The sequence below is a fragment of the Anopheles stephensi genome, chromosome 2, assembly GCF_013141755.1.
Source record: "Anopheles stephensi strain Indian chromosome 2, UCI_ANSTEP_V1.0, whole genome shotgun sequence".
NCBI classification, from domain to species: domain Eukaryota; kingdom Metazoa; phylum Arthropoda; class Insecta; order Diptera; family Culicidae; genus Anopheles; species Anopheles stephensi.
Genome location: NC_050202.1, coordinates 15,238,590 through 15,266,438, shown reverse-complemented (window position 1 = coordinate 15,266,438; position 27,849 = coordinate 15,238,590). Strand labels below are relative to the sequence as shown.

The 27,849-nt window shown below is 45.8% G+C and overlaps 3 protein-coding genes across 6 annotated transcripts; 2 read left to right on the top strand and 1 right to left on the bottom strand.

The window, feature by feature from the left end:
• Positions 1 to 138: 138 nt before the first annotated feature.
• LOC118504846 (essential MCU regulator, mitochondrial) lies at positions 139 to 1,450 on the top strand. Of its 2 annotated transcripts, none has more exons than XM_036039855.1 (2): positions 139 to 769; positions 839 to 1,450. In XM_036039855.1, the coding sequence occupies exon 1, from the start codon at positions 343 to 345 to the stop codon at positions 652 to 654; it is 312 nt and encodes a 103-aa protein (XP_035895748.1). In that variant the 5' UTR covers positions 139 to 342; the 3' UTR covers positions 655 to 769; positions 839 to 1,450. The 2 variants fall into 2 exon arrangements, with proteins under 2 accessions (XP_035895748.1, XP_035895749.1); XM_036039856.1 differs by having other exon boundaries at positions 145 to 773.
• LOC118504843 (protein flightless-1) lies at positions 1,126 to 6,995 on the bottom strand. Its single transcript, XM_036039851.1, has 6 exons — positions 6,533 to 6,995; positions 5,683 to 6,032; positions 2,712 to 5,618; positions 2,498 to 2,648; positions 2,082 to 2,360; positions 1,126 to 2,003 (listed from the first exon to the last, which is right to left on the bottom strand). Exons 1-6 carry the CDS (start codon positions 6,593 to 6,595, stop codon positions 1,869 to 1,871), a joined length of 3,885 nt encoding a protein of 1,294 aa, XP_035895744.1. The 5' UTR covers positions 6,596 to 6,995; the 3' UTR covers positions 1,126 to 1,868.
• A 430-nt stretch (positions 6,996 to 7,425) lies between these two features.
• LOC118504844 (SH3 domain-binding protein 5 homolog) lies at positions 7,426 to 26,964 on the top strand. Of its 3 annotated transcripts, XM_036039853.1 has the most exons (6): positions 7,426 to 7,574; positions 8,194 to 8,643; positions 14,124 to 14,186; positions 18,038 to 18,334; positions 19,177 to 19,260; positions 24,180 to 26,964. In XM_036039853.1, the coding sequence occupies exons 2-6, from the start codon at positions 8,578 to 8,580 to the stop codon at positions 25,260 to 25,262; spliced, it is 1,593 nt and encodes a 530-aa protein (XP_035895746.1). In that variant the 5' UTR covers positions 7,426 to 7,574; positions 8,194 to 8,577; the 3' UTR covers positions 25,263 to 26,964. The 3 variants fall into 3 exon arrangements, with proteins under 3 accessions (XP_035895746.1, XP_035895745.1, XP_035895747.1); XM_036039852.1 differs by lacking the exons at positions 7,426 to 7,574; positions 8,194 to 8,643 and adding an exon at positions 13,508 to 13,606; XM_036039854.1 differs by lacking the exons at positions 7,426 to 7,574; positions 8,194 to 8,643 and adding an exon at positions 13,572 to 13,698.
• The last annotated feature ends 885 nt before the right edge of the window (positions 26,965 to 27,849 follow it).

Sequence of the window (27,849 nt, the reverse complement as noted above, 5' to 3'; positions counted from 1 at the left end):
TGAAGCTTTTATGATTTTTTGTCTATCACTTAATTATCATAAATTAAAGAATTTAAGCTTAAAAAATGCTACCCAATATTTAAAATTTTTGTTTGCCCCTTCTGTCTGGCAACACTGCCAGTTTTATGACAGCACAGCAGTTGACATTCAACGCCCCCTCGGTGGGTAAACTTTGCTGCAGTGGAATGCGTGAATCTGGCCGTGGTATTTAAGTGTTTTCGTTCTTCTATATTTTCGTCGCGGAAAAAAGTTTCCAGCCCGCTAGAATTCACTCCCGGTGGTCGGTCTCGGCGCAAGCAGCATCCGTTACGTGGTATACAAATCCTCCACCGCTCTGACGCCATGGTTCTGACCCGTGTATTCCGTGCCGTGGGTCGTTCGACCTTGCTCGAGGCGGGTGTCGCCGCCAGCGGTGGTGCTGCAGCAGGCCAGCAGGGACAGGCTCTGGTTCGACTGCCGCTGCGCCGCAAGTATACGTATCGCAGCGGTGCCCTGAAACCGATGCCCGAAATCACACCGTTCGGACTGTTTGGCGTCATCTGCACCGTCATACCTGGGCTACTGATCGGGGCCACCATCAGCAAGAACATGGCCAACTTTCTCGAGGAGAACGATCTGTTTGTGCCATCGGACGATGATGATGACGACGATTAGAGGAGCGGTACGCGCGCACACACACACACACGGAATGCCTGCAACCGTTGGTCGTGGCATTGGGCGGGCAGGATCGATATTTTTAGAACCGAACAATTCTTTACGTGTACGCGGTGTAGGTATACGGCAATCGCAATGGAAAGCTGCACACTGCTATAACACATCTGTTTTCATATCTTTCCAGATAATTCTAGCATGATTCAATATTTTACCATTGCGATTCCTGGGCTCACCGTCGTAGCCGTATAGAAAACGCGAGTCTTGTTACACAGCGCACGTTTCACTCGCTTTGCGTAGATCCTTAATAATAGTTAACTCTTCCAGTTCAGCGCGTTCGGAATAATCAGTCTACGAGAGGGGGAAAATACGGAAGGCTGAAACATAGTTACTACAGGAAGAGTTCTCCACAATTAGCCCAGTGAGCACCAGTGATATTCCAGGAGAGAGAAAGCACCCCAAACACACTTCCGCTTTAGTAGCGAGGGCGTTCGAACGAACTTATTTTATTGTTGTGCTTGCAGAATTATTTTCCAACAGCGCTCTTTTATATTATCAGACAGTCAGTCCCGTATGTTCGATAGGCTTTGATTTGTACATAATTTGCGATTAAGTTCTGTTAAGGTGTTTTTTTTTATGATTTGCGTTAGCTTCGTAACTGGAGGATTCACGCACGTACCCCCCGTACCCTATTAAACATGTTAAAGAGGGCGACAAAAGTTACGACGAATCGAATTGTTAGTCCGAATTACAAAAATAAAAAGGAAAAGACGAATAAAATAGTTTAAAACAAAAGCAACTGTTTGATTGCATTGTTCACTGCTGGCTTTTTTCTGTTAAAGGAAGACATGTGCTACAGAAGAGAGAGCTGCATTATTTACATTGTTCTTTTGTGAAGATGCGTACGCGTTAAGATAATCTGGTCGATGTCTATTGGTAAACGAAGGATTTCCTATTACAACGCTTAGCAAAGGGACAGCTGACCGAGAACGGACCGTTTTGTGCACGAATAAATTAATACAATTTAATTACAAACGAACAAACGAATAACAAACTAAAAACAATGCTCCACACCACTGCCTGCATTGCAACCGATTCGTAGTAAATTGCCACTGTGTGTGACACACACACAGAAATACTGTGTGCATTTTGCGCGATTTTTAGTTTTTCCGCTTACATTTACACGTACCCGATGATCACGTTTGCCCTTGCTCCGCTTACTCCGGTGGCTTTTTGTGTGCGCTCCAGCCATGGAAGCACTTGGTGAACCGTTTCGATTCCTTGTTCTTCAGCGTAAGGAATAGTTTGCGTGGCCGCTCCGGTTGCTTGATGCGCATATGCTGAATGTAAACCTAAAACAGAATGGAGAAGAAATACAAATGTATGAACCGAAACCCGCCTTTGTCGCTTCATCCATTTGCCCTTTGTACCTGGGCCGATTTGTAAGCGAGCTTAATTTCCACCTCGCTGCAGCGTGAGCCCAGCCACAGGAACACCTGCTCCCCGTTGTCCAGTATCATGATATCGTCATCCGCCAGATCGTCCTGACAAAAGTCGGAACACTTTTCCGCCACCGTAAAGTAACCCTTCTCGTTCGAGCAGCGGAACAGCCGGGTAAAGTTCATGTACTCCGCGTCCGTGTCGTACGGTTTGCGCCCGCCCAGCGCAACCCAGAAGAAGTTTTCCGGCTCTTCACCCTCGTGGAGGATCTGGGGGAGATGGGGGAGAAAATGAGTTCCGTGAAGGAGTTGGTGGAGAATGCCGGCGAACGGAGTGGACACCAGGCCATGCAAGATCGATCGTGTGCGTGATCCCGCCAAGTGCGAATAGAGCTGGAACAACATACCTGTAAGCTAACCCACGGGTTGTTAAACATGTCCTCCGCAATTTCCTGTATCAGTCTCGATTCTTCACCAGTCGTTTTGGAGCCGATCCACACGTACACGATGCCCGACTCGGAATCGTCGTCCGTTTCGAACGGAACGAAAAGGATAAAGCTGTAAGGAGAGGTTGTTCATTCGATGCCAAAATCATCCATCCCTTATCCCGCGAACGCTTACCAGAAGGCTGAGTTAAGCACCGTCGCTTCCGGCCGGATCTGAATGAGCCGCGTGCACAGCGCACTACCGTTCGAGCGCAGATGGTAGAACTCTACCGGCAGCTTACCCTCCGGCGTACGCTGCCGTTCCTTGCGCCGCCCATTTTTGATCACAAACTTGCCCTTAAAGTGGGACATGAACTTTAAGTTTTCCTGCTGCTGATGTATCCGCACCACCTCCAGCTCCTCCCCGAACATCGACTTGAACTTCTTCTGCAGCGTGAAGGTAAACGTGAGCCAGCCCATGTTGCCCGCCTCCCGGCCCTGCCAGAAGTACACCACGCACTGTATCTCCTCGGCCGGTGTCGCGACCGGATCGAGCTGCTTCATCGTTGTGCCCCGCTGGCTGCTACCGATGCCCGACGAACCCTCGTGCGCCCCGTTGGCGGCCGGCGCAGAATCCGCCTCATCCCCGTCATCCCCATCCGCCGCATCGTCGTCATCGTCCACCGGCAGACAGTAGCGACAGAGAAACACGTAACATTCGCCCGTATAAAACACGCCCAGCTCTTCCTCCGGCAGGCGGACAAACTTTTTGTTTTCCAGCACAAACGGTTCCATCACGTCCAGATCGTAGTTCCAGTCTTCGGCCAGCTGGGCCGCTTCCATCGGTGTCATTGCCGGTTGCCGTGGCATGAACAGTGCGGCCAGATCGGCCTTCGTTTGCTGCTGCTTGGCCCACTGCGTAAGATCTGCCCCGGTGCGTGCCACCGATTGCGCCGTGCGCGTAAAATCGACCGCAATGATCTCCTCCCAGCCGGTAAACTTCGATTTGAAGACCTGCGTTTCGGTGCCTTCCTGGACGCGCGTAATCATCGCATACTCGGGCCGATCGATCATGCTGAACAGTTCCTGGGAAAGTTTGATCGCTGCGGCGCGCACCAGCCGGGTCGACTTTTTGCCAAACCACACAAACAGATCCAGGTAGCAGTCGAGGATGTACACGTTCTTGCTGGCGAGTATTGTGTGCGTAAGCGTTTTGCCGCTACCGCCACCCGGAAGCTCAACCTGCGGCAGCTCCAGATAGCCCATGCCGAGCTGGATCTGGTAGAGGCGCGGCGGCACTGGGACGAACTCCGGATCCACGTGCGATTGGTTCAGGCACTCGGCGTCCTCGTCCTGTGGGCCCTGCCCGTCGGCGAACCCGAGCGCACGCCAAAAGTCCAAACTTTCCTGCTTCTGGTACTCCTGGTAGATTTCGGCCTTGTTCTTGCGCTCGTGCTTGTTGATCTTTTCCGCCGTAAAGCGAGCCTTCGACTTGAGCGTGTTCTTCGACCGTGTCCCGTACCACACGAAAATGTTGAGCCCCGTGTCGAGCAGAAACACGTACCCTGGGTCGAGCGATCGGTAGCTTACCGGCACCGGCTCCAGGTGAATGTTCGGACCGGCATCGTGCACCCGGTACAGCCGCACAATGTACACCGCATTTTCGATCGTGTAGAACCCGGTCGGCGTTCGGCCACCCTCGATGTACGTCACGTCCGTGTCGAACAGGGCCAAAAACTCGTCCGACTCGTCGCCCTGCTCCTCGCGGATCGTTCGACACCGGGCACCGAGATAGTTGCGCAGGTTGACCGCGTGAATGGCGGAACAGGCCCGCTTGTCGAGCGTCGCCTTCGTGCCGATCCAGAAGTAAATTTCCCACGACAGTTGCCCGCTATCGTCGTGCGATGTTTTCAGCACGATATAGCAATCACCCTCGTAAAACTTGCCATGGGCCGCTTCCTCGATCTTGTTCGGCAGGAAGTTCTCGATCTCCCACACCGTAATGCCCGGGTACTGGCCATCCTCGTCTTCGAAAATTTCCGAATAATCGACCGGCGGCTTTTCGAGCGTTTCGTCCCACCGCTTCGGTTTCAGATTTTCCACCTTTTCCTCGCCGAACCCGAGCCCGCTGTTCTTCTCCTTGGCAATGTCCTGCATGCCTTTCAGGATTTTGGCCGAATCTTGATTGTCGGACGAATCGTTGCGTGCACCCCGCCGGAGGCGTAGTTTGCGCGCGATCGGATCCTTCCCACTGTTGGCCGCTCCTTGCACCTGGGCCGGAACGTTAGCGCCAGCGAGACGTAGCTGGGTTTGAAGCGAAAAATCGATATTATAATACGCCAAACCGTCGCCACGCTGTGCTTCGATCGGTTTCGGTGGCATCACCAGATCGGGGTTGTTTCGCAGGTCCAGCTGCTCCATATCGGTCAGCAGGTGGATTGCTTCGGGCAGCGTGATAAGCTTGTTCGAGCTAAGGTTAAGCTTTTTCAGCGATCCGCACCCACGGCACAACCCTTCCGGGACCATTTCCAGCTCATTGTTCGAGGCGGAAAATACCTCCAGTGCGCTGAGCTTGCCGATGCTCGACGGTATTCCCTCGAAGTTGAGCAAATTGTCGTTCACGTACAGGCGGCGCAGTTCCTGCAGCTTGCAGAGGGTGGCGGGCAGGGCGGTTAGCTTGTTGCGCGATAGGTTAAGCGTTTCCAGCTTGGTCAGGTTCTCGATCATGGGCGACAGCTCTTCCAGCACGTTATCGTTCAGGTTAAGGCGCTTCAGATTGGCTAGATTGTACAAGGCACTCGGCACTTTGGACAGTGCGTTTTGGGACAGGTCCAGCTCCTGCAGGTTGGAGAGACTGTCGAGCGACGCCGGGAAGTTGTTAATCGTGCGCTGCGTGTTGCGCATCTGCAGGCAAACGAGGCTCTGCAGGGAGGGTAGCTGTCGTAGCTGAAACAGCTCGAGCGGATTGTCGTTCAGGATGAGCGTTTGCAGGTTCGACAGGCGGCGCGTTTGTGGCGGTAACGTTTCCAGCTTGTTGTTGGACAGGTCCAGAAACAGCAGATCGGTAAGGTTGATGAACAGCGACGGTGGAATGGATTCAATTCTGAAAGTGTGAACAAGAACACATCTACAAAGCGGTCCAAATCGTACGTCGAAAGTGCACTTACTGATTGTTGCTTAGGTTCAGCACGAGCAGGGCTTTCGCTTTCTCCAAACCTTCCGGCACCTCCTTGAGCCGGTTGTGCGATAGGTCGAGCGTGGTAAGCTCTTCCAGCTCGAACAGATCCGACGGGATGGCGTGGCTCTTCAGTTTGTTCCTCCGCACGTTCAGCGACCGTAAGCAGCCGAGTTCGCTCAGCTGGCCGAACAACTTTTCCAGCTGATTGTTCTTCATCGACAGATGCTCCAGCTTCACCAGCTTGCCCATCTCGTCCGGTATCGTGTCCATGCCGGTCCGGTCCAGTTTAAGCCACTGGACCCCGGACATGTGTTTGATGTTCTTCGGGAATTTATCATCCTGCAGAAGAGACGATTTGCGCTTACTGCACCATGCTACACATTTCAAAACAATAAAATTCCTTCACGACAAAAGGGCAACAAACGGCTTGGCACAGGGCTCCGGCGGTAGGTATTTCATAAGCGCGTTAAACATGACAAACATTTAACCCCCTTCGCTACGATTATCGCCAGTTATCGTGGTACGTCTTTGACACGGTACCTGCGTCTCTTTACCGGGACGGGACGAAAATAGATTTCAGTGGTATGTATGCTGTACCTACTATTACCGCCAGTAAAGAAAACTTCTCGCCATGGGAAGTGTGTCACCTCCATTCGGCGGAAGTATTACGACCACCGACCAGCGCGTATCACTAGCCTGTACCACCCGCAGAATGTTAGCAAATGTTTGGTAAACTTAAACAAAATGCGCGTTATCGCGATAACGAACACTGACATAAATAAACTTTGATCGATTCGCTTTGATGGGATTGCTATGGCAATGTATCATCGCCTACTTACGCTGAAGTCATTGTTCGTGAAATCTATTCCACGCACGAACGGCAAGACACCTGTAGTGCTCATACTTTTTCCCTTTTTGCTGCCTTGTTTTTTTCACGATGCACTTGCAGCCAACGACCTACACCCGTAGCGCAATATTTCCTTTTTTTTTCTTTTGGTCGGTGAGTGTTGCTGGTATTTCCTTTTTGTAGGAAGGGGGGATACAGCCTTTGGTCAGTGCTGTTTTCACTTATTTGTACTCGTTTCCGCTGGATATCATGTACCGCGAACTATTACATCTCTGCACACTTGCATTAATTTAACTTTTCACTCCGCAATTTATGCTCAATTTGGAGGAAATTCGGCATAAAATCCCGTTTTTCTTTCCCCTGCACGAAAACAGTGTTTGGTATTTTTTTTTATTTGGTTCGCAGAGTGAATGACAGTTCAGGACGGCAACCACTGGTTGACAGTGGTGGCTGCCCGAAGCACGAAAGTGACAGCCGCAATTAATTTGACGTGCAGCGAGCGTGTTTTGGACAGGCGGAAGATTTTCCATTTTCTTTTCCTTTCCAAAGTTACAAAAAAAAAAAAACAATCAAATGATCGGCAAACATTGCACCAGATTAACCCATTTCCCAAAAAGGGCTTTTTTAGCTAGAGAAGCTCGACAGCGGTGAAAACCTAAAACAACTAGATTGCATTCAAAACACGCCATCAACGTTTTAGGAGAAATGATTATGTTAAATTATTTTGCAATCATTTAATGACTGTTTTATGCTAAATCTGTTACGAAACACAACACTTGCGAGCATCTTTATTGTTTTAGCGATTCTAAAACGAACAAAGTTTTCTGCTGCATTTTTCATTCCCATCTCATCTGTCAAATTTGTCCCTATCCGATGAGACCACTGCCTGCTGGACGTTCAGCTCGCCGTTCGACCGAATCGCCTCAATTGAAAAGGTCTTTCCAAAGCGCTCATTGTGTCACAACTGGTCGGACGTGTGTGTGGTGTCGTCTTCTCATCGGGGTCGATTATGCTAAATAGGCAGTAATCGAAGTGTATGTTTATTACCTTCTACTAGTGTTATTGTTTAGCTTAAGATCGTATCTATATGTGAAGCAAGGGATGGCGCGCTGCACTTAGTATAGCAGCGGCCATCCATCATCATGTGTGCTGTGTTGTGAAGGAGGGTGTAGCCGTGCTTGTGTGTGTTTATATGCGTAATAACATTGCTATTCCACTGTTGTGCACTTCCTTGTTTTTGTTGGGTGAAATATATGGTATTTTTTTTACTGTGTTCGGTTCCTTTCTGGTGTCTGCTGATAAGGCTGATGATTTGTCCTGCTGCTATTTGTCGGTGGAATCACTCGTGAAATCGCTTGCGGTCGCGCTGACGCACCTTTTCTTTGTGCGTACGGTAAAACGTGAAAGAAAAAAAAAAAGTATCTCATCCTCCGTTTTCCAACAACGCACAACACGGCCCGTCAACGAGTGTCCAAAGTTTACCTTTCTTTCGTTTTCTGTCCGTGTGTTCGGGAAGATAGGGAAGGAAGGAAAACGGACGGTGTAGTGTGCCATTTTTGTGTTGTTCAATAATTCGGTGTTATTTTTAAGCCATCGTCCCACACGCGGAGATCCGTGAATTGATGTTTCATGTCGTGTGTCTCTGTTCCACAGGAAAGTGTGCTCGCTGTTGCACCGGAATCCCTGCTGAGAAGATGGGCTTATTATAGAAATACACACAAGCCACACCACGTACGAAGAAAAGAAGAGGAAGAAGAAGTGTTGTTTACACGTGCCCAACGTTTCATTGCCGAGAAGTGGTCACCAGAGGGAAATAACTAAGGTGTCCTCCAATCGTGCTCGCTGCCCTCGGTGCCTGGTGCTTTGTGTGCACTTGATTTTCATCCCTTCATCGTACGGGTACACGGTGAAATTAAACCGTAAATTGTGTAAAAAAAGGAAAAAGAACGCCACACAGCATCATTGCATCGGCAGCTTGATCAAATTGTTAGATTGTCCCACACAACAAAATCAAAGTGACCGCGGAATACCATCACCATGCCGACGTCCAACAAGGAGATGGAGGAGACGGAAGATAACACTGAACTCGATCCAAGGATTCAGGTAAGAATGAATTCATTCATTGAAACAAAACAAAAAAAAACCCATTCATGACGTCCTTTTCTAATGTCAACAAAAACAAACCCTACCGCAAGTAGCTGAAGAGGGAAGTATTCTACTCGATTAGATAGCTCCAGGAGAAGTGCAGCAAATGTAATGGTTAAATTATGTCACTCAAAGCAGAATGTAGGGCTTGCCAGCACTTGAAATTCTTAGCTGTCGAGAGTGACATGTACTTAGAAGTTGTCCAGGGGGTGGTTTGGATGTTCCCACCTGCCCCCAGCCGGGCGTACGATTAGCAACAAGACGTTTTGTCTCGCCAAGGAAGACTTACTTGAGCAGTCTGTGTCCTTTGGGTGCGATAAGATAATCAAGTGACTGATAAAATTAATGTCCGTTAAGTACGTAGAGTACGTACGTATCAATCAAACACAGGTGAGCACGACGCTCTGGTTTTATCACAGGTGATTGACGTAGGTGTTCCGGGTGGGTTTTTTCCGGCGCGTGGGTGGAAATGTTGCTTTTTTATCATAAGAAAGCAAATATCTCTTGTTTTGGTGTTTTTTAAAAGCACATCTCATTAAGACTAATTTAACATTTTTGAAACGATTAAATTTGTATTATTGTTTAATTTAAGTGTAAGGAACAAAGTTTCCTCGATTCACTCAAAAATTCACTAAACTCGTTTTAATTATCGTATTTTGTAAAAATGCAAATTAATCATTTACTTGTTGATGAAATAGAACTCATAAATGATCGTTAAGAACCTAGCACATCCACCAGATATTCGGTAATATCGATGAAAAATGTCCCATATCGGGAGTTTATAAAAATTCTATGGTTTGGAGAGTTCGGTTGGCAACTTTTTACCTTATTATGACGAAATTTTGAGCAATACGGCCAGGCCGTTCTTTATGAAAAAAATGAATAAATTTTGCCTATTTCTTTGGTATATTTTGTGTAAAGAAGCCTCTTAAATGGGATGCGATGAGTAAAACAAAAGAATTAGGATTGATTCCAGCGCTTCAACAGCTGATAAAAATATGTTTAAAGTAAATTAAATGGGTCTGAGAAAACAATGAATCAGGCAAGTCTTTGATTAAGTCGGCACAAGTGAAGCCATTTTAAAGAAGGTTTCGACTCTAAAAGACACGTCTCATGAGTTTTAAATAAGAAAAAAAAAATCACCGGACATTTAAAACACGTCACCTCTTGCCGATTGCCATAGACAAAGAATATTTGCAATGAGCTATAAATTGCTTCATATTTAAAAGTCATTTATGAAAGCTTTTTTTGTAGAGCAGAGCCAGAAATCAGTAAAATAAAATTGGACTAGTTAGCCTTGCAACATGTCGTCTTATTGTCGCTAATGACTACACATTTGCGCATCTTCCTATTGAACTCGCACGTTGCATTAACCGCGCGCGCAAGTGTGAGCGTCTTTTGTAAGCTCACATCTGCGACTTTGCTAAACGTGAGCTGGCGCCAATCGACAATGTAATGAAGGTTTATTTTATATATCCACAGACTCCGTGGAACGTGACAGTTGTTTAATGTGAAGCGTAAATATTTGGTTTCATCAATTAAACGACATCTCGACTGATTCATACTACATTCTCTAATCATAAAACGAGCACACTGTTGGTAATAAAAAGCAATTCACTTAAATTTAAAAGAATAGGTTGAAGCTTTTTTTTTGTGTAGTTACGTTTCCAATTCACGATGACTCACGGTTGTTTACAGAAACACGATGTCCCAAGTCCTTCCTCACTGAGTGTGTGCGGCGTGGAAAAGTAAAGCTTTTGCTGTCGACTAGTTTCGCCCAAGGTTTTGCCCCCCAAAAACAAAGCACCGTGTTGCAAAACATTTCCTTTCGCGATACATTTTCCAATTTGGCGGATTTTTCTTCATTTTCCAACACACAGTCACTTATCTGACGTACGCGATCGAAATATGCTATCTTTGGTCCGAAAATGGTTTCTGCATTTTTTCTACTCCAAAACGTGGGTGAACGACGATGATGGTGATGCTGAGGTTGGTCCCGTTACAGCAGGCAGGTATGCCCGCAATGGCAAAAGGGCAAAGCTAACCGAGTTCTTGTCCCGCGTACCTGACACTGAAGTGGCACCGAAGAAACCAAAGGGAAACAGAGTCTTCGACCCATCCGTTCTGTCATGATCATCTGGTTTGGTTGGGGCGGCGAAAAAGGGTTGAAAGGCAGCAGTAAGGGGATCAAAACAACGTGACCGTAAAAACCAGTCCCAGGCTACGAGGATGCTGGCTAGTAATTCTTCCAGGGGCGACCTATGGCGTTTTGTTTTGCTTTTGCGTTCCCTCTTTTTTCTACTTCAATTTTCAAAACGAAAGAAAGAGGACCGAGCTGATGCTTCTTGCTCACCACACTGCTTTTTGCTCAGGGAGGTCACCCCCCCTGAGCGTGGGATGGTGGTGGGGCGTGAAAGAAGGTGAAGGTGCCTGGTGCGTTCTGGCCCCTCGCGAACCGGTTTCGTGGAGCTGAACTGGTGAAGCCTCGTACCGATGATGGTGCCTCTTCACGACGCTGATCAATCTACCAGCATGAATGGTTCGCTCGAAGACTGCAGGGTTGTAGTCTCGGGTGGAACCTCTCCAACGTTCCTCTTCTTTTTCCGTTTGCCTCTTTTTAGCATAAACTTGCACATGTTTTAATGTTGAAATTGTTTCCCTGCCACCGTGCCTCCCTCTTTCCCCTCCGGGCTTTACGTCGCCCCACGTAAAGGCCACAGGGTGTTGTTTTTCTTCGGCCGTTCGGCATTGTATTTTTCCAAACCATCGCCGAAGATGATGAGCCTCGCATCTCCATCCATCGGCCGACAACGCCTGGGAACGTCAGCAATGACGCCGCGGCTGCTAATAATAAATGGCGCGCGGGTGCGCGCACGCTTGTGCTCATCAAAATGCGCTGGCAACAACACATTCTCTCACACCGGCAGGTTTTGTTGTGTACCGTGCCGTCCCCTGCTCCGATGGCCACGATACATTTTGAGCCATGTGCGTAAAAGCATCTAATCAAATGTAAATAGGTGTCTTAGGTGGGGTGGGGTTGGGGGGTTGGCTTGAAGGTGGGGGCCGTGTGTCGTGCGGAGTGGAACGGACGCGATGTACCCCCGTCTCATGCTGCGGCGGGTTACCGCGTTAATGGATACAATTGGAAAATTTCGGTGCTCGGCTTCCACACAACATCGGGTCACATGAAATGACTATTTACGGCAGTACAAACTTTTGCTAAATTGGGTTGATCACGTAGTGGAATGTTTTCATTAACTCTTTATTCTATAAACTGTGGAAAAGGGGTAAACATTTTGGAATTTGAAAAAATATTTAAATTATTTGATAGTATACCTTTGCTCGAATTTTGTTGATGAGTGTGACGAATAAAAATTGTGTCAGTTCTGTTTATGAAGGACGACATTTGCACGATTAAATCGGCAATAAATAATCGGTCCTACCGGGTAAAGTCCGGTGCTGTTATCACATTGTCCACCGGATCGGTCGCCGGAAAGACCGGCATCATGTCTACTTATTATAAAGCTTGTAAGCTGCTACTAAGCTGACCCCATATTTTACTTACCTATTGATCACGTACCTTCTTATGGTATCTACACGAATGATGCTCAGAAGAAAGAAGGAGCTGCCATACCATGACAAGTTCTATGAGCTGTTCCGTAATCTCACCACCATGTAGCGAATTAGATTCACCGGACTCTAGTCGGCTGCTCATGTCATGAGAATGGCGCCGAACGATCCAACATCGTAAAGTTCTTTTAGGCCGTCCACAAGAATAGATGAGCCATGACAGGCTCAAACTGGTACGGAACGATTGTGGGGTTGGTATTTTGGATTAGCAGACGAATATTGTAAGGATATTATACAGCTTACATAGGTCCTTCTGAGGATCACCCTCTCGTTGATTTAAAAACAGAGCTAATACTCAGAGGCTTATGTGAGTTCTATGATATCAGCACAAACTGGCTCATTCTGGCTGTAGTATGACCTGTTTTTCAGCTCGGTATCATGTTGTTGTCGGTACTGACTTTTGGCTGAGGATCGATCATCTGTACTGTACTCTGTACTTCACCTCAGAGTAGATCAGTACTTGTCAGCTCCTATAATTGGATTGCACGATTGATTATGAAAATTAAGAATTAAGACTAGGCAATAACGGTGTCGGTATTTATACGGCAGGACCGGGGTTCAAATCCCATTCGGAGCGTTCCTCCGTATTGAGGACTGAGGATCATTAAGTCTAGTAGGACAGAAATGGCCCTCAGGAATCGTTAGGCCAAGAAGAGAGGGATTGAGCAAGATTTATTTTTTCTATCTTGTTGTGTAAGTATCCTACTTTCACCATTTCCCGATAGATGTCTCTAAGGCTAAGTGTTGATTGACATAAACAAATCCCACACTACAAGCTCTGACGTTTGTCAACTATACCGCATCAAAAGTTGAATATCTAATTGAACAACAATGAGGTGAAAATTGTGGCCATATTACAATAAATCCTCAATTCCCGGTTTCTGTCGTTAACTGGTCCATAGTGCACAGCAAAGTATTGAACTTTGTATTTGCAATTTTTCGCAAACATCACACACACACATACACCCACCTAACTCACCCTGTTACTTACCTTATCAACAGATACTGTGCCAGTTTTTGTGTGGTGGTTATGTGTTGTTAACCCATTAGTCATGCGCTTTGAAAGTGTGCGAACGTCATATGACTGTTATCAGTTAAGTACCTTAATGCCACAAAATAAAACAGAAAACAAACGGTTCAGTAAATACAAACCAAAACCGTACGACGAAGTTCTTTGCAAAATGTCCACTCTACGAGGCCCACTTAAATGGCTTACTGGCGGGTAAATAATAGTGTTCACGTGTGGCATTACTATTTTTCCTACTATTCGGAACACATTGATCTCCGGCAGGTACGGTTCAGTTTAGTTTCTTTACTTGAAGCGAAAAGTGCATAGTACCAAGCGCACCAATGTCGGCAATATTTGGTGATCCGTATTTGGTGGTAAGAGACCTGCAAGTTACAAGTGTTAATAAAATGATCACGCCAGACAGAAAACTTCGAATCGAAGCATTTTTTCGTCAAACATTTGTCAATCCCGTTTGCGACGATATAATGTAAGGTGTGGATGCCGAACGGGCTTTGCGAAAGATTGTGCTAATGGAGTTGATTCATCTGAGCGCCCGATCGATCGTGAAAAAGTGAAATGATGGTACACGGTCTGAGGGGTGGCTGCTGTCAAAATGTAGGGTGTCCTCGAAACCACAATCCAATCAGTACTTGGCTGGCACTCTGCCAAATGGCAAAAAAAAGTGCACGCCTTAGCTTTAAAAAAAAAATTAAAACGGCTCTTAAGCAATATGGTTTTGCACAAACTTCTACCGTACTAATGTATCGTTTTGTTTGGTGCTCCATTTCTCTCTTCACAGATCGAACTCGAGAATCTCAACACGGCAACGGATGATATTAACAAGCTCGAGATTGAACTGGAGGTAAGTAATTCCTAGCGAGATAGATTCGTTATAGTAGTTAAGCTTAATTTAAATGTAAAAGCAATTCCCCTACTACCTAAAGGGCAACGCCGATCGTTTTTTGGCGTGAAGCTACCAAAGCGAACCGTCAAACGTTGATTTAGTGGTCGGTATGACGCATTAGCAACATGATGACCACCCGGCGGTCGTTCATCGGGTGTACTAGAATGTCCAGAAGGTTTTAGTATCGGGTCTGGCAGGTCCTTGAGCGCCAACGCCATTAATTCAGGGGAGTCAAGGACAGTGGTGGCAAACGGGTCACTGTTGCTGTGGCCGGTCCTGCCGTATGACGTAGTTTGCGGGTTATGAACTTGCCCTTTTCTCCTTTTTATTTTGCCGGCTTTGCGTAATTGCAAGAAATGGGAGGGTTTTCTTTTCTGTTTTCCGCTTACTCGCTTCACCAGTGTCAGTGTCGTTATTGTGGATTAGCGAGGTTGGTCGAGATGGAAGATTACATGAAGTATAATAAATTAATTTGAATCTACTTACCCATTTTAAAGTATCTTTCTAGTTTTATTGTTGTCTTAAAGACACTGTTTTTAGATTTAATTGCTTTTATCTGCTAAGCCCTTGAAGCGAGCGGCACAACAACAACAGCCACATACATACAATTACACACTCTTGATGAGTAGAAAACGGTGCTAATTGAATGCTAATATGTGTGTAAAGGGCCATCTCATTGGCCCACCACTGGTGCCGCTCATTCACCACAAACACAGGATGCATTCTCAATACCTTTGTCATTAAGGTCGACTAACGCTGTCACAGCATTTAACGACCTAAAGATCGAGTTTCAGTGTCGTTTGTTTGCAGTTGAAATGAGATACTGGCGCGCTTCAAATTTTAGCCACTAAACCTTTGTTTAATTTTTATCCACTTGCTGCTAGAAATATTGGAAATTTTCCACAAAATATAGGCAATAACAGAACTTGAAAAAAAATCAAACAGCACCCCGCATGCATCCGGATGCCGAGCGCAAACACACACACACCAAGTAGATGAAAAATGACGCATAACTCTAAAACCGATCAGGCTGCGGCACGTTTTTGCCAGCGAGATTAAATGTCGGTTACGTGAGCACTTAGTACCGTGGGAAGTTGAGCTCCACTTCCCAACTCCCGGCCCTTTAAGGCCTCTCTGCGTCTCTTAAGCCGCGATACCGGGAGAAGTCTCCGGGGTGTTCCTGCTGTGTGGTTTTGCATCGCCAGTTGCAAACTGGCACTGTTGTCCAAACTATTCTCGATGCTTATCCACACACACTGTCGAACGACCCTCTTTTTTTTTTAGCGTCTTGTTTGTGTTTGCAGGTGAGCTGATACCATTTTCCTTCCCACGAACACAGCAAAAAAAAAAAGGCAAGTGTAGGTAGTAGAGTGGGGAGAAAGCGAAAACTTGAAGAAGATTTGTTGGAGAGCCAGAGAAAACCGCACGGCCATATGCATTTATGCGCATTTTTTCCGCACCATGATTAGCATATGCAGCTCTCGCCACACACTGGCCGTGGATGCACTCTTTTTTTCCACCCGAAACCTAAACCCCGGATGGGGTGGGCCAAGAGATCCTCCTGCCGCACAAGTGGACTGAGGTGTGGGGCTGATGTTTTTCTTGTTTCGTTTCTGAGTAAAACAGAATCTTTTTTTTCTACTGCATATTTTAAGGTCTTGTTTGCTTCATCTTTATGTAACGTATAACTCATGGGAAACATATTCTCCGACTCAACTGGAATTGATTAAATTTCCCTAATGCATCGGACGGATGGCAGGGACATCCGGCTGAATGATAATTGCATGAATCTTGTATTGTTATTCGATTTGCTGCTTTCCATTCCATAGCTCTTACGTAAGGCGCTTGAAGAATGGTTTCAAGAATGTGCAGGAAGGACACTAACAAGGATCGTTTTTTTTTTAAAGCCAGAAGACGGGATGCGGACCCTATCGTCCGATGTTACGTATGATATTTATATCCACCTTTCGGACGATGGATAATGGAAATCGATCGGGGCATATCCGTTTGGCGGTCCTTGCTTTTGCATTTGGCCACAGCCAGACACGGCACCCTCCATAGGGAGTAGTTGGCAGTGGCTGCTGTTGGCGGTGGTGGTCAACGAAAGAAATGACAATCGATTATTGTTTGTTGCGTGTTGCAATGCTGTTTATTTTTATGGAATGTGGCATTGAGTTAACTGGCAATGCCTTGGAAATTTTGTTTATGATGGAGTTTTGTGTAACTTTTGGAAGCTGTTACATAGTATTCGCCAGTAAAACGACTTAACTAAGTTAATTTAAAAATTTGAATTTAATCACGTTTTCAATAAGAATTTTACATCGGCGTTAACGGTTAGATCGAGAATTCTGAGAATAATAAACGTTAATTAAGCCCGCAAGGTTTTTTTTCTCGCTTTACCTTGGGAATTCCCAGAGGAAATCCCACTGGTTAATTCCCGCCATTCCAATTCCTATTCATGATGAACGTGCCTGGACCGTTCAGGCAGGTTATGAAGCTGGAGGAATATGGTTAGATTATACCTGATGTATAATTTTTATTTTAAAAAGGGCTTAAATCTGTAAAAAAAGAACGCATGTAGAGGTTATTCATCATCGTAAAGAATGTCCCGGAAGAACTTCTTCTTCTTCGGTGGCACTACCTTTTTTGGTTATTTTGGCCTGATTTTATCCGTAGTAGCTGGATAAGTCAGACCAGTAAATGGGGAGGCGGTCTGGATGGGTTTTGAATCCCGGCCCTGTCGTGTGAAGACCTACAGCTTAGGAAGGCCTCGGTCTACCATTTCTGACTTCCCTTGGCTTCTATTTCAACCTGTAGCTGAATAGTCAGTCCTGGGAAGTCCAATCCTGCTTACATTGAAAGTTGGGCTTCTTCATAAACTTCTAACTTTAAAACAAACTTTCAAACTTATTGTACATCAACACAATTAGCAAACTGCACAGCAACATCCTCCAACTTCTACCGTACAAAAAGAAAAAAAAAAACACCCTGTTGTCTTCCCATTGTTTTGCACCCGTAAAGCATAATTCCTCCAGCAGGCAGACAAGTTGGCAAGCGCGTGTGTGACTGTAACACACCGATTCGTTCCGTTTCAGCTATGGTGCCCCTTTTTCTTCATTTCCATCGCCATCTCAAACGCGCTGCATAACTTTGGAGGCACTCGACAAACGACCATAGTTAATTGAAGTGCTATGTTTTAGCTGTACATGCAAGCCGGTGAAGCATGACGCGGGCTCACGATTGCCTTTGGGGGCTGGTTGGAGGAAGAAGTTGTAGATGGCAAACAAAAAACCGAAACAACAAGCTAAAGACCGGAAATAGTTACCGGCCGAATAGTTTGTGTGCGAAAAACAAAAAACAATCCGTTAACGTCATTGGGGCAGTGCATCTCTTCGGTGCACAAAGAACGGAATGATGGCGCACAGGTATGAAATTCCGAAGGGCCGTATATTTTCCCATGGTACGTGGAAAGAAATTATGCATCCGATTTAGAATTCAATTTTGAAATGTCACCAAAATTAATTATCTGCATCTGTATCGCTTAATCCCCGGGACTGTGAGTGAGCTTCTGTCAAGGCACTGCTAAATCAGAGGCATGTAGAGCACTGAGAAGGTTTTAGACAAACTGTCTGGCATCACCCATCCAGAGGACACAAATTGGGAATTTAATTATCGTTTTATCCTTCCAAAATCTATGCTCTACCCAATCCTTCCCGAGCACTGAGATGCTCCGGTACGATTACTTTCACCCGTATGCTAACACGCGTTTCTTTGTTCTCTCTCTCTCCCTTCATTACTCGCTCACACAGGAAGCCAACTCCACGTTTCGGATACTGATGAACGAATCGACCCGCCGGCTGAAGCTGTCGTCGAAAAAGCTCGGCAGCTGCATCGAGAAAGCCCGCCCGTACTATGAGGCGCTCGAGAAGGCGAAGGTGGCCCAGCTGGAATGTCAGGCGGCGACGCTAAAGTATCAGCGAGCGAACGAGATCCATGCGGCCGCCAAGGAGACGGTGGCGCTGGCCGAGCAGCGCTTCATGAGCAACTCGCACGAGTGGCAGTTCGATAATGCCTGGCAGGAAATGTTAAACCACGCTACGATTAAGGTACATGGCAGCATATCAAGCAGCAGAGTCGCTGGAGAATTGCTTTCAATCGTTGTCTACCAGAGCTACAAACAATATTGTATTTATTTGAACCTTTTGTTCAATTACCTAGCTATAAATCTTACTTCAGATTGACCTTAGAAAGGAAATGATAGAAAAGAGATACTGAACCGATCAATCTGCCGGGTCGGTTTCATTTTTATAATCTGTGCATGGAAGATACACCAGCGCAATCAGCTTTTTCGTTTTGTGTTTCGTGTTGCGTTTTACGCTGACCTTGCCTGTAAACCTCTCACCGGTGTAGTAGATCGGTGTGATCGGTGTGCTTTTTTTTTGCTTTGAGGTGTAAAACACGTTCAAGAGCCTTCGAAAACTTGGAACCACCCAACAAACAGCACCAGCCATAATAAAACGATTCCGCGTTTGGCGGCGGGCTTGGAATTTCTTTCCTTGTTTTGAACGGGGAAACCCGGCTGCGTGGTTCTGCATTAAACCGTTTTGCAGACGGCCAGACGTGCCTGTCGTGTTTGATTGGCGAGAGATCTTTTGTCGGGGGGCGTTTGGTTGGAGAACGTGTGCCGAATTTTAAACTACCATTAGCGCTCTATTCGCAAAACGCAACCGACCGGTCCGTTTAATTATGTATGGCCAATACAGAGCCGGTCGCCATTTAAGTGGTAGGAAGCCGCTCGCACACAAGTAGGAACCGAAAATTGTCGCAATGGTTTATGAAATGTCGCTTTAGAAACGTTTAGCAGCAGAGTGCACTAACTGGGGGTTTAACCGACAGTGGTAGTATACGAACGTACGCACTAATTGAATCATTTTGCCTGTGCTTTTAGGTTATGGATGCAGAGAAACAAAAGGCTGAAAGTGGTGCTGAACATCAGAAGAAGGCGAAGGTGTTTGAGGAGGCAGAAAAGAAAGTAAGTACTACGAAACCAGCGCGTGTTTTGTGTTGTAAGCGGGGTCCTTTAACCTCGTGTGATATTACTACTAGTTCACTGAACAATGTTAAGTTTAGCTTTAAAAGCAATTTATCATGTTAAAATTTATTCAAAAATAGTACGTGTCGTGTGCAGTGTTTTAGACTTAGTCAAAAGCCCATGGAAAGTATTTTTAGTACAACAACACTTGGCGCAGGTGTTTGAACTTTAATTAGCACCCATCAAACACACACCCCTAAAAAAAGAGCCCTGTTTTGGTGCACTATCACGTGTTTCGGCCAGCGGTGTTAGTCACCATTTTATTTGAATATCTAGGCCATGTGAGCACTTCCTCGTATCAGGTTACTAAAATAATGCCCTACCCAAAAAAAAAACCAGAAACAAAACAAACATTGCGCCATGCGTCCTCGTTAATCTTTGGCCGGCACCTATCTATCGGGGATGGCCGACAGTTTCGTCAACTGCACACCACCGTAACGCCCGATTTGCTTCACCACACGTTGTGCACGTGAGCCACAAAACGTGGTGATGACGACGGTTTGCCGTGCCGTTGAAGCGATTGGCGAGCTCGGTACAGACTTGCAGAAAGCCCGTTGCCGCTTTCGACCGGTGTCTATATCGGCAGAGGCTAACGTTATGAAAAAAAACCTCGAGTAGTGGAAAGACCCCTTGATGATCTTCGCCAAAAAGATCGAAATAGGATCGATACGCCTGGTGCGTGTGATGATAGATATTTACATCGGTGGTGTGCATACCATAATACCCATTGCGGGCACCCGCTGGGGCTTCGAACACGTTCGGTGTCCGTGTGTGTGTGTGTGTGTGTGTGTGTGTGTGTGTGTGTGTGTGTGTGTGTGTGTGTGTGTGTGTGTGTGTGTGTGTGTGTGTGTGTGTGTGTTTGGTTTCGTTTTGTATCTTTTATTTACCTCACGACCGTGTCTTTCACATGGCTTCAGGCGCATTGCATTGCGCGGGACACACATAACGGCTTCGGTGGTGTGTGCCAAGCTTACCAACGCTGCCACATTGCATTACACCTTTCTCGCCTGTCCATGCATGCATCTGTTAAGATTCCACGGTTCGCGAATCGCCCACAACACCCACCGCCCCGGCGATAAGGCCTCTTGCTCTACCCGAAAGCATAACCTGTGTGTGTGTGCGCAAGAGTGAAAGTGATTTTCGTTAAGATACCCCACCGAACTAAAAACGGCTCGTTCACTTTCCACGGGGGGAACGGGGGCGGGGCGATACGTCTTCCGGGTTTACGAACCGGCTTAACGACGCGCCATTGAATGAAAGGGCACGAACTTTTTCGGGTGAAGCGGGAGTTCGATGGGAATGTAATCATTTTGGAGGCGGACTATTACTAAGTCGTTTCGCTACAATCATCCAGTGGACTGCTTTTTTTAAAGATTAATGGAAGGTGATTAAATTTAGATGAGACGAAACACTGGCCAAAACGTATTAAATGTGCGAAAGAATTTGATTTGGAAGCAATTTGGACCACATCGATAAGAGAGCTTTGAGAATTATAGAGCATTTTACAATACTTTAGACACCAAATCCCACAATTCATCGGTTCGATTGTTGATTTATAAATAATTCCGTTACCTTAAATCACTATTTAGTAGCTCTTCTGTTTTTAATGTATTGTTCGCATAATAGCGACTTACAAGTTGCCTTTAGAATTCAATGTTCAGTGCGCCTGAAAGTATGCAATTATTAGTTAAAACAATTTGAAATGTAATAAAAATATATTGAATATTTTATAAACTCTTTAGGCTGGGACAGTAATAATCACAACCATCACGACTTAAAATTGAATGCCTTTACAATCTGATATGTGTATAAAAATATTCATTTCCATCGACCCACTGCTCTTATGTGGGCCTATTTATGACTTTCTTTAGCAGTTTTCATATAAAATTCATATAAACGTACCTTCGCTTTGCTAATATCGTTCCAACTGTGCCAAGTCGCTGAATGGGAAATGTCTCGTTGCTCGCATTTGGTGGTGAAATTGTTACGAAAAACGGGTTTTTGGAGCAACACCACCGTGTGGAGGGATGATAACCTGTCCGTTATCAACTAGGGGTTTGTGTTGTGTGCATTGCTGTGACAGGTTCGCAATGAACCATATTTTACATGGCAATATTTTATTAAGTTACAATAACAATCCAAAAGCTTCCCCGGACGCGCGCTCGATTTAGCCATAAGTGAGGGAAAATCCAGCCATTTAATTAAAAAAAGGGTCGTTACTTTTGCTTGCAATGTGCGTTAGCAGCACAGTCGTTTGCATTCGATTGGTGTCAGTGTGAGAATTATACCAACCCCCAATGGAGGGGGGGGGGGGGGGGGGAGCTAGAGCGAGAGTGTGTAGGGTAGCTTGGTCACGGTTGAGGTACTTCTGATACTACACTACCATCATCCCGGGATCGGGCTAGTTTAACGCGCAACAGTGTACCATTTTTTTCCTCTCTAGCGTGCCTGAAATAGACAGAATTATGCATTCAAATCAATTCAGTTCTAACTACGGTGGCTTATGCGTCTTAGCTTACGGAAGCCGTGAATAGCGACGCCCCGATGCAGCCCAGGAATACAATAGTTTTCCGAGCGGATGGAGTAATTATGCTTAGGAAATAAGACGATGTTGATGGTGCGTTCGTTCCGTCTCGCTGCGTTTGCGATGCATCCAGTGACCGTTACACGAATGGAAATGATTATTTTCTAAATTTAAAAATGCTGATGAAATGCGGCTCCGGCGAAAAATGGTTCCGTTGCGCAAGTCTTGTTTATAGTTTTGATTTTAAAAAAATGACTACGTTTATACTTGTTTCGCGATTAATATTTCCAAACTTTTTTTAAGCGACAAACTGTACCTCGGTAGGCTCCGTTCACTGTGAAGAACTTACAATTATCCTACTCCCCCATGCCAGATCGTTGTGGCAAATTTCCTGTCTGCCAACAGAAAACCAGAAGCAACACTCTTTTCTTACGCTCGTACTCTACGACGACTTGTCGTTAACTGCCGCTACTAACGGAAAATAGTCTATTTTTCTCTAATTTGCTTCCTCGTCGGTGCGCTACCGGGGTGTGACACACCTTCCTGCCCGGGAAAGTAATATGCTGGAAGCTGGTAATTGCTCCGGAAAAGCTTACTGTGCTTTCTTCCTTCTTTGGGCGCGAAGTACAGCGTGGAGACACATACCTCTCGTAGATGTTGTGCAACAGCGAAAGAGTAGGATGAAAGTAGTTGATGGGACACTGCAAACTATGAGGAACAGATATTCCACCACGAAAATGAATCGGTCCGCGAGTAAAATAGGAAAGTTTCCCAAATAATCGTTCCAAACACATACACACGCGGTATGACAATGAAGTTCTTTGGGCTTTTGTTTTGCTGGCCCTACACCGATGCTGGTGGGCATCGAAATGTGTTACCAAACATTAAGTATCCCGCACTCGGGGGGGGAACATTTGGGTAGAGGACGGAACGAAGAGAACCATCGATCACACAAAAGCGACACTAGCAGCCGGTTCCGGTGGATAGGACAAAAAGGGAAGGAAAAAGAAATGGTAGCTGTTGTGGGCAATGCGTGAGGTAAGCGAAGAAAATCAAATTTTCTTTCTTCTGTTGACACGTAACCACGGGAGCGAGGGTAGGGTGGGTTGGGAAGCCGTTTGTTTGGCGGGAAGCAACAGTTAGGTAATTTTAAAGGGCCAGCCGGGGTTTCTTCCAATTACATACCGCTGTTGGAGATTATTGGAATCGGAACCGTTTGTCTCAATTTTTGAGCGTCGATTGTCAAAATAGATGAGACAATTATTTGGATATACAGTGCGTAACGTAACTGTATGAACAGTTGGCATGCTTTAACAATACAAGCAAGTAGAGTACCCCCGGTTTGTCATCTGATGTGCTTATAAGAGCAGCTTAGCTGAGATGAATTGGGGCTAATGATGGGCGCTCGGAATCGGGATTCCCTTGCCGGAATCAGTTCCGATTCCGATTCCGTGTTCAGAACTAATTCCAATTCCGATTCTGTATTCGGAATTGATTCCTCGATTCCGAAATTGATCACCGAGAAAAAAAATGAAGGTAAAAGACTCGAGAAGGCCCCCCCTGACAACATTTGTTCGTCGCTATACGTTTTACGTCTAAATGTATGAAATCCGCAGTACACGTTGCGAAAGCTTCACCATGTGCTTTCAGTGTGGTCAAAAATGGTTGAATAAAGTCGAATGAAATATTGCTTATTATTCGATTAAATCCCCCTCCCTCTATCCTGACCATTTATATTGGATTACAGGAGCTGCGTAATAATTTTTGGTCACGCTGGGAGGGAACAATCAGGCTTACAACATACACGGTGTTCCCGGACTGTAACGGAACATTGGTTCGATGGATACTTGTTAACGGGCATAGATATTCAGAAAAGGAGGAAAAATAAGAATAATAACATTTCAAATCACTTCTTACAATGTATATTATCTCTACTTATGTTTTACTCACTCATTTCTCACTTATGTTCTACTCGCTGTCCAGTAACAGTATTAAGGAACAATACACAATGTTGATATAAAACGAGTTATGACCATAAAAAAATCCCACTGTGCAATAAAAATGACAGGCCACAGTGCTGCACACAAAAGATTCTAGGGGGGGCCTTCTTGAATCTTTTACCAGTTAAAAAAAAACTCTTCAGTAAAATAGTTTAAAATTATGTGCCATTACAATACAACAATCACAACAATAATCTATTGGTTTAAAAAAAATAAATTTATCTCTTCATGTGTGCTTAAATGGTAATACTGTTCTGCTTTTTAAAATTATTTAAAAAATAATGTCCCTAATATCGCCTTTCTATTCTCTCTCTCTCTTTCTCTCCTCTGTAAAGGTACAACAACTAGAGGAACGCTACCGGAGAAGTATACAAAAGTCGCGCCCATACTTCGACGAGAAGCAACTCTGCCAGGAACAGCTGGAAGCGCAAAAGGGCCGCATACAGCAGCTCGAACAGCAGATCCAGGCGGCCAAGAGCGCTTACAGTACGGCGCTACGCAACCTGGAAAAGATCAGCGAAGAAATCCACGAACAGCGGGGTGATCTGAGCCAGGCCGCACCATCCGGCCCCCGGGAACCGGGCGTTGGTGCCGAACTGGCCAACATTCTGCCCACCACAACGAGCAACGCGTCGTGCAAGGAACGGTTCCCGTACAGCAGCACAATGCCGGACATATCGAGCGAGCTGGACAAGTGTGAGATCCGGTCGGTGGGCAGCGCGTCCGTAGCAACCAGTTCGGCCGTAAGCGAAAAGGATCCGTCCGAGGAGGACGACTATTCCGGCCTGACGCTGCACGAAGACGAACCGCCGGCGGTGCACGATGACGATCTGCACCTGGAGCTGTTGCGGCAGAAGGTTCGCACGTTGGCGGTGCGTCCGGTGGAGGGTGGCGATGGTCAGCAGCAGGAGCAGGACGTGTGGGAACACGAGCTAAATGCAACGGTCGACAAGCTGGACCATCTGATGATGTTGCGCGAGTGTTCGCGTAGCAGTACGTTGAGTGGATCGGGTGCCGCCGGTGGTTCTACGGTTGCTGAGAATGGTGCTACGTTCTGTAGCCTTCCCAGTACGCCGAAACACCAGCAACAGCAGCACCACCATCACCACCATCAGAAGCATTATCATCACCTGCACCCGCAGCAACCGTCGATGGGCCGTGGTGTATCGCTTTCGCCGGTGGATTCCCCAGCCCACGATCAGCACACGATCAAAATGTTCAAAAAGCTCGATCCCCTACCGTTGGCCAACGTTTCAATGTACGCGCTTCCAACGTACCTTAGTGCGGCGACCAATGGTGCGAATGGCGGGAACAGTTTGCTCACGCCAATCTCTGCCACCTCGCCGGGTGACGTGATGTGCGATCACCAGACCGAACCCGGGCTGGCCACGAAGCATAAGCGAAAGATGTCCATGTAAAGCTTGCCCGGGGTAGTAGCAGCAGCAGCAGCAGCAGTAATAGTATTAGCGGGTAGCGGGTTTAGTCTATTGAAGACCTTTTCGGGGGAGGCCGTACCGTGGCCTTTCGCTTTTCTTCCCTCCATGATGGGGTTGCGTTCGTTTAATGAGTTTTATTTTTTAACTATTTCGGTTTACCATTTACAAGCGGCGTATAGTGTATTAAGAGGGAGAGAGAGCGGTAACAGAGAATATAAAACCCGATGAACACGATCTAACACGATTTACCTAGAACAGCGAGCTTGAGCGACGACTCCTGCTTATGTTAGAGTTATTGAATAGTAGCAGTAGGGCGTGGTAGATGCTAAACTTTTAACGTTTTAAACAGAATTCAACAGAACAGAATAGATTTATAATACTACGTAGAAAGAAGTGACTCGGAGCGGAGGAGGACTTAGGGCGCACTCATCATCTCGAGAGCAGCGATCGCGAATCTTCCTTCCCGTGAGATAGATATGTTATGAAATTCGTGTTTTATGAAGAGAGAAAAGGGAATGACTGCAAACAAAAAACGAAACAGCAGCAAGATTCTTACGTATCATACTTTCAGTTCAAAACGAGTGTTCCTGTCCTGGTTGTTTGGCGTGGCTGGTCAAAGCTAATGATGTAGGAACATTTTGCAACCCTTAAAAACACACTCCAAACACGTGTTTTCAGTAGGTGAAAAACGGATTTATTTCTTTACGCTAGAAGATTGTTCCCAAAAAAACAATAATTTGGACAAATTCCATGATACGATTTCACATTTCGTGTGTCCCTGCAACGTATTCCTTTGACCAGCGCGTTCTTGAATCATTATTTTACTGTTATAATACAGTAAAATTATATTAGAAAGCAAACACACACACACAACCATTGCATAGAAACACACACATACACTGTGATTAGAGACGGAACGGAAACGGACGGAATAGCAACAGCAATTAATGGAGTTAAAACTAACACAAACCACACACGTTTATTCGAAGCACGTTAGCAGCTAGAAAAAAAAAGAAGAAAAAGAAAACACCCTTTAACTATGTATGCAGCTTACTATCTCGCCTCGTACTCTAGGTACACCACGGTGGCAAATCGGTTTGTGAGATCATGCCTTGTAGGATCACTGGATCCACTGGTGATTGGGGGGTTATCGAAGTGTTTTGCCTTTTCATTTATACTACTCACAAAAGTTTGTTTGGCTTTTTGTTGTACACCGGAAGATGCATTTAATATGTACGTTGCATTTCGGTTACAGTTGCATGTGTTTAATCGGTATAGGATAATAATTGTACCATCTTGGAAGTACGTTAAACCACCGGACAAACTGAACTAATATGGTGCATCAAGTACCCATCGGTTTTTTTTCTCCCTCTCTCTCTCTCTGTTTTGGGCAAACATCGGTATCCAACCAAGCAGCCGTTCCGTTAGTAAGCAATGCAAATAACCTAGGCAACTAATTAGCGACTGCACCCATCACAGCCAAGTGTGTGCACCGGCGTAGTAGGCGAGCGTGATCATTTTAGGCTCATAGTTAGGGAGAAGTGTGCGGTCGCGAGTGTTAAACTAACAATCTTTACGATTTAACTGAAGTAATAAGTTTTCCCAACTGCGAAGAAGTAAGATAACGGAGCGAATAATCTGTTATGGAAGAAAATGAATAAAAATTGAAAAGAACAGAAAAAAACACACGTGTTTGTCGAAGTTGTTCAAGAAAAGAAAAACATCGAACATAGAGGGCGGAGTCATCTGTTATGTCATCTGTTAAAGCTACTGGAATCGGGGATTTACCGTAAGTCGTAATAATTAATCACTCAAGATGCTTAAAACGAGTATGAAATTGTACGCTTTGTGCCAGTAATATATACCAGTGGTAGAATCGAAGTCACGGCTCCGGAGCCGGCTCCGACCCCACCGCTCTGCAGCCGATTCCGAAGCCGGCTGTGCGGTGATATCACGATTGTGCAGCGAATAAGGCTCGCTGGACTCAGGTGGGCTGGTCATGAACGTTAGAAAGGCACCGGTCGACCCAGTCTGGAAGATTCCTTTAGGCCGTCCCCATGTGTAGAAGAGGCATTGTACGTCCTCTAGAGGAGGATTGAAAGGAGCAAGGGTACCTATGATATGACAACGCAAAAGTATTATACGTATATGGCCAAATCCTCTGATTCCATCAACAATATTCGTGTAATAATTGGTAATGTGGAGAAGTCAGTGCACAAGTGAAGACATACACGCACCTCAGATGGTAGCGAACACAACTGTTATGTGTTCGTACATCTGTACGTACGGTTTCGAGAGCAGGTACAGACGATACCAAGACAGTTGCAGAAAGCAGAGCAGAACAACACTACAACAGCCTTCTTAACAAGGACAAGGAGCCGCCGCTAGAACACTAGACAAAAGACATCAGTGCCATCAAACAGTTGATATGTAACCGATCGCATCAGTTGCCTTCACTCCATCTGTTTATTCAAGGCTCTCATGTGTGCTGTTCAAAATTACCCTTGACGACGAAGACAAAGTACATGACAAATTGTACATCTAACTCGCCATTTTCGAGTGTCCTAAG

Bases quoted from the DNA above. Each gene is read 5' to 3' on its own strand.
- LOC118504846 (XM_036039855.1), top strand. From the start codon at position 343: ATGGTTCTGACCCGTGTATTCCGTGCCGTGGGTCGTTCGACCTTGCTC.
- LOC118504843 (XM_036039851.1), bottom strand. From the start codon at position 6,595: ATGAGCACTACAGGTGTCTTGCCGTTCGTGCGTGGAATAGATTTCACG. The intron at 5,619-5,682 runs GTAAGTGCACTT...TCACACTTTCAG, and splicing joins CTGAACCTAAGCAACAATCA to AATTGAATCCATTCCACCGT. The intron at 2,004-2,081 runs GTACAAAGGGCA...ATTCTGTTTTAG, and splicing joins TCGCTTACAAATCGGCCCAG to GTTTACATTCAGCATATGCG.
- LOC118504844 (XM_036039852.1), top strand. From the start codon at position 13,523: ATGGCTTACTGGCGGGTAAATAATAGTGTTCACGTGTGGCATTACTAT. The intron at 13,607-14,123 runs GTACGGTTCAGT...CTCTCTTCACAG, and splicing joins AACACATTGATCTCCGGCAG to ATCGAACTCGAGAATCTCAA. The intron at 14,187-18,037 runs GTAAGTAATTCC...TCGCTCACACAG, and splicing joins AGCTCGAGATTGAACTGGAG to GAAGCCAACTCCACGTTTCG.